The following is a 14,847-nucleotide window of genomic DNA, read 5'->3' as shown; positions in this document are numbered from 1 at the left end:
TCATCTGCAGGAAAGCAGACCCTTAAGAAGCCTCTAATTTGAACTGCATTGTTGAAACTGGGATGAGAGGTCTGGGAAAACTAACAACACAGAACAACTCATCAAGTTGACGTTCCCTCTGCCCGAAACATGTTCTCTCTCTCCTCTTTAACCCTCAAAGAAGCAAAAGCTGTTACAGCTTTTATGACAGAAGTACATCTTGCCAAACTCGGCTTTTGCAATGTACTGAAAACTTTCATGACTTAAGCTGGTTTTTGTCAATGGACAGATGTTATTTTTAACCAGAAGCTTTTTTCCCTTATTAACAAATTAGAGTAAGCATCACGTTTGTGTGGCTGGAGGGGCACAACCCATGTTGCCGGCTCAGGGGAAATAATTAATTTACATTGCTGAGTTGTTTTTATTCACTCATATCTAGAACAAGCCATAGTTGGACTTTTTAATAGTGCCTGGTTGTCTCAAGAATCTTCATGAGGCCCTTCTCATCTTACGCACTTTTCCATATAATTAATTATGCCTGGGGAGGTTGCCCCTGGCACTCCCCACAGCAAAAACAAGTACCAGACGATCTGTGTCCGGAAGCAACGGACTATATTTACATTCACAAAATAATTATAGGCAGAAACAGAGCATGATATCAGAAAAAGAGCCAGCCTTCCTAAGCCACTCAATCTTTTCAGAAAGGATGTGCCCCCACCTTCCTGATATATCACAGCTATTTCTAGAATAAACTCAGCATGTACCAATCCTTTACGCCCTTCTTTCAAAACAACAGTGAATCAAATAACCCATTATTCATATTTAGTGGCTTTGGAAAATGTAGCTAAACTGTCGCTGTCACAATAAATTCACGAGCAGTACAAACCCACCATAACCGACCACTTTACATCAGATAAACAGCAGCGAGCAACTGGAGGGTCATTACACAAGACAGAATTGAACTAGCAGGACCTCGATCCCAATTCCTCTGGTAGAATTTTTTATGGTTTTGACCATTAGGCATAAACAGCCACTTTTAGGCAAATCATTATTTATAAATATTAAACAGGTATTAATTTACAGTGGTATAAAGGGGTAAACATTCTAATTTTTTAGAGGGCTAGAGCTCCCCGAATAACTATCTGCCTTAGATGTGAACATCAAGGTCAGAAAAGGACAAACTGGTCAGGGGTTTTTATTAGTCTTCACGGGAAAACCCTAAAGTATTTTACTCCAATTCATTCTGGATACCGCCTTAGATTTTCCCTGAAAGCCTGGCCTCAGAGTCAAAAATCTGCACTGATAGTGAATCTCCCCTGTGCCTCCATCTCTCAACTGTAAAATGGGGATAATATTTATTCTCATGTGGCCCATAAATACGACTGAGTGGTGGCCTCTGTGGACAAAGGTAAGATGACAGCAAGTAGAGTGTCTGCAAGACGCTAGGAAAATGATAAACATATCCTCCCAAGTCACCGAAGACCCAAGGACAGAGTTTATTTGCATTCACATGGATGGCAAGAAGGACCCTGCACAAGGGGAGTGGCTCCAGCCATATTTCCTATAAGGCACATGGAAGTAACGCTATTTATTATAAACAGTAATAATAATGATAATAAGCAAAAGAGCCTAACTTTCCTCCACCTTCAAAATAAAAACTGACCGTTGTTACAAGATGTGCACAGAAATAGACTTCTCAGGTCTCCCTGCAGGACAACAGGGTGGCACGCATGTTAGAGCACATGGCTGAGTGCAAAGGCATCCTTCACAGTGACGACCACAATGCCTGTGGGATTTCCTTTATTGGATTTCACAGGATGCAGCCATTGTAAATGGCCCCACATTACTCATGCACAAAAAAGCTAATGAGACTCCCTACTCAGTGATTACAGCTTGCCCTGGTTCTGAGGACTGCAAATGGATAAAACTATTTCCTGGAAAAATGTTAACATGCTAGGACATATTATTCAGATTACTGCCCTGACATAGTTTTATGACATTATTAAATTACATCCCCTCGAATTGCTTGGGCTCCTTCTCTTAATTCAAATGATGCTAGATTTTACCTCTAGACTAGTACCACCCTCCAATACAGAAGGAACGGAGCCAGACAGGAGCAGATGCTAAGAGGGACACAGAAATGGTCATGATGTGCTACTCAATGAACTCACATTACTGTTAAATAAAAAAGCCTTTTAAAATGTCTTCCATGTGTAGCTTCTCGAGAAAAAGAATAAAAATGAAAAAGCAAGAGCAATGTAACACTTCTTGGCATGTTTTTTTCTTTCAAGCTCCAGTAAAGTTAGTCCAAAGAGACATAAATAAAACCAGAGGGACACACAAGCTGGACTTTGGCCACAGTCTGAGTCAGCGAGCTGCTGGCCAGGTAATTGCTCAGATAGGACTGCGAGGCTCTGCTGGAATGTTTTCAGGCACAAAGTGAAGTCACAGAAAACACAAGTCATGATAATCCCATTAGCTGAAGCGGCTCCGATCATCTCTCTTCCTCTGCTATTTGCCCAATGACTGCTTATATTACTCCTATACTATAATACGAGAAGTATTATTCCTATTTTCGGTGTCTAAGAAATATAAAAATGGGGGATAAACGCTGGTATGGTAGGAAAAAACGGCCTGTAATCTACGAGTTGGAAGGCCCTAAGGACATGTTCTCCCAATTTTCCTTCTAAATTGACTCAGAACCAACCTGTGCCCCTTGTCTTAGTTTATCACCCTCAGACCACCTGAGACGGTTGAGCAGGGTTCAGAGCCCTTCCTGCTCACCTGGGAAACCCGGGGACCCACAAAAGACAACCCCTCAGAAAAGGTCTTATTTATATGATAATTTTCTGATGTCAACCTGAAGATTAAAACCTTCTCTTTAAACTCTTCCTAAGCACAAGTTCAAGTGAAGCATTAACTTCTATTCACCTATTGCACTTGAGAATTCCAGCTCCCTGACTCCCCTGCTGAGCTCGGTTACAGAGGAAATAAAGAGGAGGACTTCCAAGGTTCTGTGCAGTGTGATGAGTTCATGACTGTAGTAACAGTAACATGCTTCCTTTAAAATAAAATTGTATGAGACTTAAGTTTATGATTTATTTATTGCACATGACATAAAGTGCAAACTTACATGTATAGCTTAATGATCTTTACATATGTGTGTATGTATATAATACATACAAATAGATGTGTTTGTATCCACTATCAGTTTTTGAGGAAATGAAAGCAACTCTGACCTCTGAACCATTTACCATCTGTATGATCGTGAATGAGTTGCTTAAACTCTCAGACTCAGTTCCTTCATCTGTAAAAACCATACACCTACAGCTTATACTTTAAAAATATTATTGTGATGGGGGGAGGGTATAGTTCAGTGGTAGAGTGCATGCTTAGTATGCACAAGGTCCTGGGTTCAATCACCAGCACTTCCATTAAAAATAATAATAATAAATAAATAAACCTAATTATTTCCCCCTGCAAAAACAAATAAAATGCAAACAAAACAACAAAAATAAAATTTCTTAAAAAAAACCCAAAAAATATTATGAGGATTAAATCTATAAGGACTAATCCATAAGAAACTATTACATAGCCCAGTGAATGATCGTAATTGTTATTATTCCTACTACTGTACAAGGGCTAAGTAACTTGACAGTGTGAAAGTCAGTCTGAACCATTCTTTCAGATGAAACCTTTCTAATAGGCTTGCTCTGGATGTGGCCTCATTCTGCTGGTTCTCTAGCCCGAGGGAGAGGAGCTTTCCCTGGAAGCACACTGTGGACCCCAGGGGGCAGGAGCAGCTTACCGTGTGGGCACAGGGACCTCAGTCAGGGCACCCAGCATGACCGCCTGCTGCAGCCGAACAAAGGCAATGAAAGGAGAATCCAAGAAGTCGACCTCGCCGACCAGCACGTTGGAGGCTTCTGCATCTCGGGGTAGTTTTTTCATGAACTTATTCTTCAGCTGCATGGGAAGGGCCAAGAAAGCACAACTTATTTCCAGAGAAGGGAACAAGAAGAGGCATTCCATATATCACTCAAGGGAATTCCTCTGTATGAGTCCACACACAGCAGGCAGGCCCTAGCTAGCCATTCTTCTAGTATGTTTAACCACTCTACTACAGTAAACATTTATCTGGGCTTTGTATTCAAAAACATTGAGCACATATTCCCATGGTTTACATATAAAACAATGTTTGCATATGTAGCAATCCATGTATTTACTCACTCAATAACGTGTTGAGACTCTACTGTGAGCCAGGAACTGATCTAAGCCTTAGGGATAAGGGATGGATCAACTGATAACAGGTCCTTCTGGGGCTCCTATTCCAGCAAGGGGAGAAGTAAAATAGGATATTAGGTAGTGGTAAATGCTGAGAAGGAAAAGTAAAACAGTAAGAGGGCACTGCTTTAAACAGGGTGGTCAGGGAAGGCCTCTGAAGAAATGTATTTGACATCGGAGCAAGGGGACAAGCCATGCAAAGATCTGGGCTGAGAATATTCTAGGCAAAGAGAACAGCAAGTGCAAAGCCCTGAGACAGGAAAGAGCTTGGAGTCAGAGGAACAGTAAGCAGGCAAGTGTGGTGGGAGCTGAAGGAGCAAAGGCAAGAAAATGGTAGCAAATGAAGTTGCATAACCAAGGGGGGACCAGGAGGTAAGGGCCTGGAAGGCCACAGTAAGGAGTTTGGGATGTTTTAGGTGGAACTTGTCTACTAAAGGTCCAAGTGGAAATGTGGAGTAGAAAGACATAAATTTAGGAGCTACACCATGTAAACAGTATTTAAGACCATGGGATAGGATGACACAACCTTGGGTGTGAGTGTACACAGAGAAGAGGAGTAACATCTAAACCCCGGGTTACTCCACCTTTTATAGGAAAGGGAGGAGATATCGGCAGAAGACATTAAAAACAAAACAAAACAAAAAACAGCCAGTGAGCCAGTGAGGCAGGAGGAAAACCAGGGCTTCACCAACAGTCAGGTGAAGAAAAGGCTCAATAAGGAAAGTGTATCAGCCACGTCAAAGGCTGCTGGAAGTGCAGATAAGACGAGAGCTAAGAATGGACCGATGAATCTGGCAAGTTGGCACTGCTGGGTGATCCTGACAAGAGCCGTTATAGTGGACACTGGCTACTCAGTAAAGAGTGACAGGTGAAGAAGCGAAGACAGGGAGTAGGCAGAATTATTTTGAGAAATGTTACTACCAAGAAAAGCCAAGAATCAGGGAGGTAGCTGAAGGAAGGCATAAAATAGAGGATTTTTTAAGATAGGAAATACGATGACACGGGAATGTTAAAGAGGACGATCTAGTAGAGACAGATTGCTGCTGCAGGAGCGATTAGAATAACTGCAAAAGCAGCTCAAGCAACCCTGAACTACTGAGAAGAGACAACAGGATAGCCACAGCACAGGGAGAGGGATCAGCTGCAGAGTGACACAGAGGGCTCATGCGCCCTAGCCGGGGAAGGCAGGTTCCGTGGGGTCGGAGGCGGGCGAGCTGGGAGGTTTGTGGGTGAAGATGAGGGCTTCTGAGGACTCATAACTTTGCAGTGAAATACAAGTGACCTGATGGTGAGGAGGAGAAGGAGGGACGAATGTGGGAGTTTGAGGAGACGGGTAAAGGTGTCAGCCCCTTTGAAAACATATCTTGCAGGTGTTACCCATTCCTCTCTCCCTCCTCCCCAGCTCCCACTTAGAACGGCTTGAGCGTCCTTCAGTGAGTGGGAAACGCCTCCCAGCAGCTCGAGGACATCGTCTCAACGATCATAACAGGATGGAGAGGAGGGTCTTGCAGGACTAAACAAAGACACCGACTTCTGACGCCTACTTATCACCAATGTAAATGTCTTTCCCCTCAAGTCAAAAGTTACCAGTGACCTTTTTTTTGCCACGGATTATTGCTGATATGGGAAGTGGTAGGCATGACCCAATTTTCCCCACTGATAAAAAATTATAAGAACATTTTATTTTCAAGTTTCCATTTGAAGAGTTCTTATTAGGGGAAATAAGTGCGATGAGACCCAATCCCCAAAACTTCATCACCCTCAGGAGCATTGCCATAGGATTTTTTCCTATAATTTGGTACTTCATATAAGAAGAAAGCTGCGAGGCAAAAAATAAGGAAGTTGGGGCTAATAACTTGGTGTAAACAAACAACAAAAAAAGCATATACATACTTCTATATATTTTTAGATGTTAGGAGCATGACTACTTCTAGCAGTAAAAGACTTTTCCAAGTTTATACCATTTATCCTCCAAGAATACTAATATTCAAAAAAAAAGTCTGTTTACATTCTATAGACATGAAAAGCATAGCTATGGAAAAGCTCTAAAAGCATCAAATTGCCAAAATTGTTATTCTGGCCTAAGGAAGTTACAGCAATAAACTATTCTCTGTGACACAAAGCAGAGCGCGGGGTTTGGTCAAGCGGCCCAAAAATGCATAACAAAAGATGACTGCTAGAGTAATCTTCTTCCCGCTCCTTCCAGAGAGAGCGCCCGTTACCAACACAGGGTGTGAAGCTCTAGAATCTTCCGGTTTTAGTTCCCATTCTCTCCAGCACTCTTTGCTCCAGTTAGGCAGGTAATCTGACCATAATTGCCTTCTGTCTTTTTTTTTTTTTTAATTTTTTTATTGGTTTATAATCATTTTACAATATTGTGTCAAATTCCGGTGTAGAGCACAATTTTTCAGTTATACATGAACATATATATATATTCATTGTCACATTTTTTTCTCTGTGAGCTACCATAAGATCTTGTGTATATTTCCCTGTGCAGTATAATCTTGTGTATATTTCCCTTTACAGTATAATCTTGTTTATCTATTCTACAATTTTAAAATCCCATCTATCCCTTCCCACCCTCCACCCCCTATAATTGCCTTCTGTCTTATGTACGTAAGACCCCACACTTATTATCAAAAACTGTCCTTTCCTCATTTCTAAACTTCCTTCAGAGCTCAAAACAAGCCTTCTAGCCTTCTACCATCTCAGCCCACCTCCTTGGGAACCCCGGAAGCCCTCACTTCTGAATCACACTTTAACTCTTCCCCCTGAGTTTCTTGAGGGTTGGAACAGTTTATCCCCCATGGTACTGAATACGTACTTTGCACATAATTCAGCTATAATAAATATTTTGAATGGAAGGGATGAACTATGTAGCACTAAAAATCAGACCAAAAGACCATCAAATGCCCAGGAAAGTTAGAGAGGTTTTAAAGGCTCATTCTAGAACATACTATGTCTGGATCTATTGCAACTACCTGACTCAACACCTGTAGGCTGTCCCACAGCTAAAGATACACTGCCACAAAATGGTTTACCAGTACTCTGGTACCTTTACTGATATTACTGTGCCATCTTGCAAAATTAGAAGTATATTTTTAAGACTAAAGGAACTGTATTCTATGTGCCCTTAAGAGAAGTAGTTATAAAGATGTGTTCCTTTAGATCAACACATCTAAAATTGTGTTTGTGGAATATGAGTGTTCTCAGAGAAACTAAAAGCTATTCTGAAATCAAAATGTGTGGTGCCTGAGGTGTCCCAGAACTTAGTCCTTAGATGGCTCTTTTCTGTCTACACACACTCCCTTTGTGATCTCACCAAGTCCCATGCCTTTGAATGCCGTCTATATACTGATGACTCACAAATTTATATCCTCAGCCAGGACCTCTTCCCCAAACTCCAGACCTATAACATCTCTCCTTGCATGTCTAATAGGCATCGCAAACTTCACAAACCCCAAAACTGAGCGCCCCTGAGAGTCCCCTCAAACTAGCTCTTCCTGTAGTCTTCCTCACCTGGTTCATGGCAACTCTGTTCTCCCATTGCTCAGGACAAAACCTTGCTGTCATCATCAGCATTTCTCCATCTCACACCCCATGCCCACTCTATCAGCAAATCCTGTTGGATCTACAAAGTCCATCCAGAATCCGACTGTTCCTCACCACCTTCACTGTTAACACCCTGGTCCACATGACGACCACCTATATCCTGGGTGATGGCACTAGACTCCTGGCTGGGTGCCTGCAATGTTTAAGGCCTGATAGTGGGCACAGCCAAGAATGGACAGACTTTACTCTCCCGAAGTTTACAGTTCAATGAAGAGGAGCAAATATAAAAAGTGCTCTAATGAAAGAAGAAACATAAACACAATACGAAAGGTATACTGTTCAATGGGAGGTCACAGAATGCAGTAATCACACCTGGCAACGGAGTTCAAGGAAGGCTCCTCTGTGAATCAGGTTTAAAGAGCTCTCTCATATAGGCGGGCTCCTCAAATACTGATACTGTAAGTTCTCCTTTTCAAGTACCTCAGTATGACCTGATACAAAGTAATGACTGAAGTGTAAAAACCAATTCTGGGCTTAAACAGTAAAATGTGAACAATAAGAAAATACCGAGAAAAAATTGTCAACATTAAACAGAGAATGGTGAAGAATAACCCAGGAGTTAAACAAAGAACAATAAAAGATCATGAACACAAGAACAGAATCTAAGGCTTTCACATCAGGTTGAAGATAATCCAATAAACTCACCTGGAGTGAATGCCAAAGATAAAGTTACAGACCATTAGTTGATTCTCTAAGGGATACCCATCCTGGATTTTATGCAGGGCCAACTATGAGAACACACACAGTGGAAAAAATTTCCATTAGCCAAACTTGATTCCAAAGAAATGGATTTCAAACGGCTGCCATGTGGAGGTACAACTGGTAAAAGAAACTGGGACTAGCTCAGTGATATGGGGACCCTTTTTTGTCTTTACCAGGTAATATCACCAACTCCATGAATCTAGGAATGTACATTTCAGGTTCCTTTTATACAAGCCTGTATTCTTTCTTCCAAAGTGAGGTCTTGCTATAATTACTCAGAAGTACATGGCTTGCTCTTCTGCCATAAATGTTTACTCTTAGAATTTCTTAATCTTCCTCACTTTCTAAGTGGCTCTCTAACAACCCAGCGATCACAGTACTAGCATATCCAAGAAACTAGAGATTATGAATGGGTAAAGCAGATCAAGTGGACTAATTATAACAGAGATGGTGTATGTGGGATGACAGCTCCGTGTGATGATGGGAAAGTTACTCATGCACAAAAGAGAGGCATCACGTGTAGCTGACTGAAAAAGTCAATCTTCCAAACCCCACTCATGTCTTAGATTCTCCTGTCCTCTTCTATGAAAAGTTTATAGATTTTAGGTTTTCTATATGAGACCTGTCACAATGTAACTGTTACTCAATCTTGATTGACTGGAATAACATTATGTCCTCCCAGCTCTTGACTATCACCCTCAGACCTACAGCATCAACTGGTAAGCAGGTCCAGGCTGTCATATTATTCCTCAGGCACTAGACATGTATTTAAACCCTACCTCCTTTTGTCTGCCACTATTAGCATATGTTAAAAATAAGTGTAATAAAGTGGGATTTATAATCAGGAGTACTCATGGTTTGTCATTTGAATCTGATCTGTTAGAAGAAAACCCTATAGGCTGTTCAACATCCTTCCTACAAGTGATGTTATAAAAATCATCTACACCTGATTATTTCTCCAAAGCTTACACCTATTACTACCCCATTCCATACATTCTTTTTTCCTCTCCGGGAGAATGATTTTAATCTTCCAATCTGTAGTTATTCTCAATTCACCCCTGCCTAATGCCCCGTGTCAACAGGCTAACATCCGCCTGGTTTCCTGGGGCAAAAAGCTTATTCTCAGCTTTCTTACTTGTGTTCTTTCCTCTCTTCTTCTCTCCTTCTTAGTTTATTTCTCTTCCTCCTGCTGATTTCCCCCTTCACATTCTCTTTGAAAACTGCCAGCTCTTATTCCTTCCCAAACTAATTCCTCTGGTAGGCTCAAAATCATTCTAGGACACCTTAGTACCATGTCCTTCCAGTGGAAATGTACCCGTGTTAGTGGTAAAGTAGGGTCACCATACTTATCAGGTTGGTGACATGTATGACAGCCCCAGTTTACCCCACTGTCCTGGAGTAAGTATTAATATCACCTTCTTTCACTCTCATAAGTGTCTTGGGCTAAGAAAAAAATTATATGATCACCCTACATTTTAATCTCACTGAGGCTGACTCCTGAGCAGTGCCTAAAATACGGCATTGGGATATAATTACATGCTGTTGAAACTTAAGATTGAAGGAACTCAAAAGTATGAGAGAATACCTGGGCCAAACAGCATCACAGTAAATCTTTCTGAGTATGAATTTATTCATTTATGATATGCAGCAATATTAACTATTAGGATAGGATAAAAGTATTCTCTCACTCAGCACAGGTAAGATGATTCTGCCTCTGCCCACTCCGGTGGCCAATTTGATGGATTAAAGTTTGACAGATTCATTGGGACTTTTTTCTAATGAGAGGGGTGCAGTGCCTTGAAGACAAGAAACTGTTTTCTCTTACAGCAAGACAAATGAATGGAAAAAGACTTTACATCTTAATCCATGTGGCTGGTTAGAAAAGTAGACTCAGAGACAGTTTCATATGCTCAACTATATTTCTCTATCATAACTCGTGTCTCTTAAATCTGTTAATCCCAGAATTTGGATTCTGTATGGGTGGTTTTAGGTGTGGAACAGTGTATTTGGTGAAGAAGAAATTTCCAATCTAAATAATACTTCTCAGAGACTTCACTTCCAACTATTGTAAACTAACTTACATCACACCAACCCTTCCAGGAAGAAAAACTGAAAAGCTGGATTTCTGTAATCTGTTTAAATGAATCAGAAAGTTACTATGACATTAAAAGCCTAAGGAGCCAGTATCCCTGAAGAAGGAAACTGCCCAAAGGTAAGGATAAATTCAGCTCTGATTTTCTTCTAAAGGCATTTGATGATTTCTAAGTAGCTGCAGAAATTCAGAAACTGAGCAGAGTCTTCAGCAGTCTCAAAGTGATAAGCAAACATGCCAGGCATTTAGTGGGGACCCCTAAAGGACAAGACTCAAGGCATAAGGGCAAACTAGTAATAAACCAATCCACATAAAGACTGAAACCCAGCTTCCAGTCAGCTCACTTCCAGATTAAATGTTAAGTTGGCTGGCCTACCTAAGCCACCCAGAAACAGAACAATCTCTGAAGAAAGATAACATTATCCAGAATACCAACTTAGCTCTATTATGTATGTTCAATATTCAGAGACTCAATCTGATACTCAATCAGAAACCACTGATATTCAATCAGAAATTACTAAGCATACTAGTAGACAAGATCAAATGGCTTTCCAGTCATTTTTTTTCTCATCCAAGAAAAAACAGAAATTAGAAACAAACTTACAGGAGCCACATATTACAGTTACCAGAGACAGACTTTGAAGTAACTTAATAATATTTTGAAACATTGACGAGATGGAGAATTTCAACAGAATCCATTTTAAAAACAAACTAGATGTCCTAGAGATTAGCATATGTATCAAGGACCTATTAAAGTCAAAATTATTCATAATATGAAAACAGGACATATCAAAATATGTGGTATGCAGCTAAACTTGTGTGTTCAGTAAAATTCATAGCCTAAGTGCAAATATTACAAAAGAAGAAAAGTTAAAGTTTGATGATCTAAATATATATCTTAAGGAGTAAGAATAAAACAGCAAATGAAACTCAAAGAAGGGATAAAGAAGGAATTAATAAAAACAAGAAAGGAAATTATGTCCTTAAAAAACAAATATACTATCCTGGTCATGTTCTATTTCATAATCTGAATGACAACTATACAGGTCTGTCCACACTGTAAAAACAAATCGAGTAGATTTCATCTATATATGTAACACAAATATGTTTTACTTTAATAAAACAATTATACTATGAGTGTCTTAATAAATAAACTGTTGTTTCACTGCAAATCTGGCTTACATGTAGTGCTCCCTTGGCAGGAAACTTTCAAAAAAGGAAATCAAGGGCAGTGAAACACTAAAACTATACTCCACAGCCCTAATTCATATGTCAAAGACTTTTGAAAACATGAGGTAAGAGATAAAGTACCTAGCAAGACACACAAAAAGTGTAGGGCTCACTCCTCCCCAACCTTCTTTCTAGTTTCTCCAACATAGAAAGCAAACTTCCCTGCTGCCTTTTCTCTTTCTACCATGAATAAGGGGGAGGCCACCTGACTGTGCTACGTCGCAGGTGAGATATTCCTGCCTTTATCTTCCAATGGCATGCAAACCCTATTGCACTGCTCAACATAAACATAATATAACCTAATCCAGTATGCTTCCTTTGGGTTATAATTAGCCTCCAACAGGGCTGGGATGAAGAAGCAATCCATCAAAAGTAGCCTTGTGAAAACTAATCCCTGAGATAATTTTGAAATAGATTTGACTTACCAAGAACTATGTGTATATATTTGGAACAGATCTACTGTCCCCAGTTCCAGGAATCCTGGAGTATGATAGGTGGGGACTGCTATACTGCCTACAGTTGGCTTCTGTGGTTAACTGAAGACTGTCCCTATGGCCCGTCCTCCCCCAACTTTCCAGCAGTCCTCCCATCCCACATCCAAGGGAGATAAGAACTCATCGGAACTAATCAAATTCGAAGTCAGTTAACCTTCACTGGCTTTTCTCAGGCACTAGGGAGATAGTTCTTCTCACTGAAAGCTCTGTTCTGGCCTTTCTTTGTAGTAGGAGGTTCTCAGTACAAAGAGCAGACCTCCTCTTCAGTTCAAGTACAAGCAGCCTCTTTCGCTTATAGGTTCTTCACAGCTACCAAGACGAGGCAGGAGGCTCTGCCTAGGTCACCGCGGTTCTGCTGTGGGGTTTGCAGTCAAAACCTCAGTCAGTAATAAAGAGTTCCTTGGCCCTTGCCTCTCTGTACACATGTCCCTACTTGATCTCCTGGAGAGTGTTGGGCTGAGGACAGGGTCCACGTGTTCCTAAGTAGCCTGCTCAAATACCACCTCAAACACACCCCAACATTCCATTCCTAAATCTCACTTCTTTACTGTAAATTGTATGGTTGCTCAACAAGGAAATGACAGAAGAAGGAAAAAGATAGGAATTGTTGTTTTATAAGCTAAGCCCGGAATTGCTTTTGATATCAAGACTAGGTAAGACAAATCATCTCAAAGCTTCTTCTTCTGTTAAATACAGATAGCCTTTACTTATCCCATAAGCTAATTCGTGGAATCGGACGTTCTTGGTGTGATAGAGAGGACTGTTAGAATAATTACTGTAAATGGTTTTTGTTTTGTCTTCAATGATTACCCTTCAGGTTATCTTCAAGTTGTAATTTAGAAGAATATTTCCAATGGCTAAATTTAATCAGCCCCATGTCTAAAAGGCCTAAAAGGAGGAGCTAGTGCTTGATCACCTGCAGAATCCAACCATTCGACAATCACATAGGATGTTATTAGTGCTCATTTATGGCACGGTCTCAGATTTCCTTAGTGTATAAGCCATGAAAGAGGGCGGAGTAATTAAATAAGACAAAAAGCCAAATGGCTCTGTGGCTGCGTGTTTTTACTTTTCAAACACTCTTCTACTTTTGCTTATTCCGTTTTTAAAAACACAAAATGAAAACAGTCCCCCGAGGGTGAAAATTTGATTTTCTAATTTTTCTTTCCAAATATAGACATCTCACCATCATTAATGCAAATGACTCTGCAAAGCAGCACATTTACAAATGGCTATTAAACTAAATATAACATTAAGTACAATCCATCAGTTCTGATTTTCTAAATAGAATGAAATTTCAAGTACTGACCTAGTTGAAAAATCACCTTATTAAAATCTCTAGTCACATTTTCTATGTCTTATATCATTTTTAAAAAATCAATGTTTTTAGCTATTTACAGTATTTTAAACATTTTCACATTTACTATTTTACTTGAATTCTTACAGAAAGTTTATGAGAAATGTACTATTTAACTATTTTACAGATAAGGGAAATTAAAGTTCAGAAAGTTTAAAGGACTTCATGAAACTCATACAGCCAACTGGCCAAGCCAGAATGTGCTCTCTGCCCACTTCACTACCCGCTGAAACCCTTACATTCCTGATGAATATACTTTACTACCAAAAGTTTAGAAGAAATTGTCCTGAAACTTCTAAACCTTTTACACAGCAAACCAGGGTCAAGCATCTACAATGGTTTAGGCCCTGTACAGATAACCTTTAAAATTTTTAATAAACACATTTTAAAGTATTTAACAGGATTTAATTACATAAAATAAAATGAGCCACAGAGAGAGAGGGAAAGCAGAAAATCCACATTAAAAAAATAGCACTTTTAAAAACCATTTAAAGAAAATCAAGAACTTGCAAAGTCTAGGTGCATCTGAGTTAGATAATGTTTTTAAAAGTCCTTTTTTCTTTTTCATTATTGTGCCATGTACTCCACTGTGTGTAAAGGCAGGTCACCTGCTCTGTGATGCAGAGAAGGAAACTTGAAATACTTATTAATCTACCTGGTGGGAAATGCCCTCTACCTGGATGCCCCTTAGATGCTACCTACCTATGCCTCCAAACTCTAGCCAAGAATTACGGGGAGGGTGAGCCTGACCCTGGCTGCCTCAAGCTCAGTGCTGAGCAAGTAACAGGCCCCTCAATCCATGTGTTACATGGAGGGATATTATGAGGCTCTGAACCAAGAGAACATCTGTGGGGACAGAATGTTGAAAACAGATTTGGGAAAAATTAGAAGGCAGAATATACAGGACTTGTTGAATGCCTGGATAGAGAGAGTAAAGGAGAAGGAAGTGTCTACAATGAACACAAGACTAGGACCACATTTCTTCAAAGGTCCAAAGCTCACATGACATCAAGAGTAAACATTTCACCAATACTGATGAGTAACAGATGCTCCACTGAAAATCTGGCTGAACACTAAACATATCTGTGACCTCAATT

General features: G+C 40.1%; 1 protein-coding gene across 7 annotated transcripts in view; it reads right to left on the bottom strand.

Moving 5' to 3' along the window:
- The window catches only part of SLC4A4 (solute carrier family 4 member 4), a 314,923-nt gene that overhangs the window by 104,760 nt on the left and 195,316 nt on the right, over positions 1–14,847 (bottom strand). For all 7 annotated transcript variants that reach the window (XM_074344725.1, XM_074344736.1, XM_045506140.2 and 4 more), the window contains one exon: positions 3,788–3,945. In XM_074344725.1, coding sequence (XP_074200826.1) covers positions 3,788–3,945 — 158 coding nt within the window. The remainder of the gene's footprint in view (positions 1–3,787; positions 3,946–14,847) is intronic.

The sequence above is a fragment of the Camelus bactrianus genome, chromosome 2 (assembly GCF_048773025.1).
Source record: "Camelus bactrianus isolate YW-2024 breed Bactrian camel chromosome 2, ASM4877302v1, whole genome shotgun sequence".
NCBI lineage: Eukaryota > Metazoa > Chordata > Mammalia > Artiodactyla > Camelidae > Camelus > Camelus bactrianus.
Note: the sequence above shows the minus strand (reverse complement) of the source record. Positions and strands in the feature narration are given on the sequence as shown.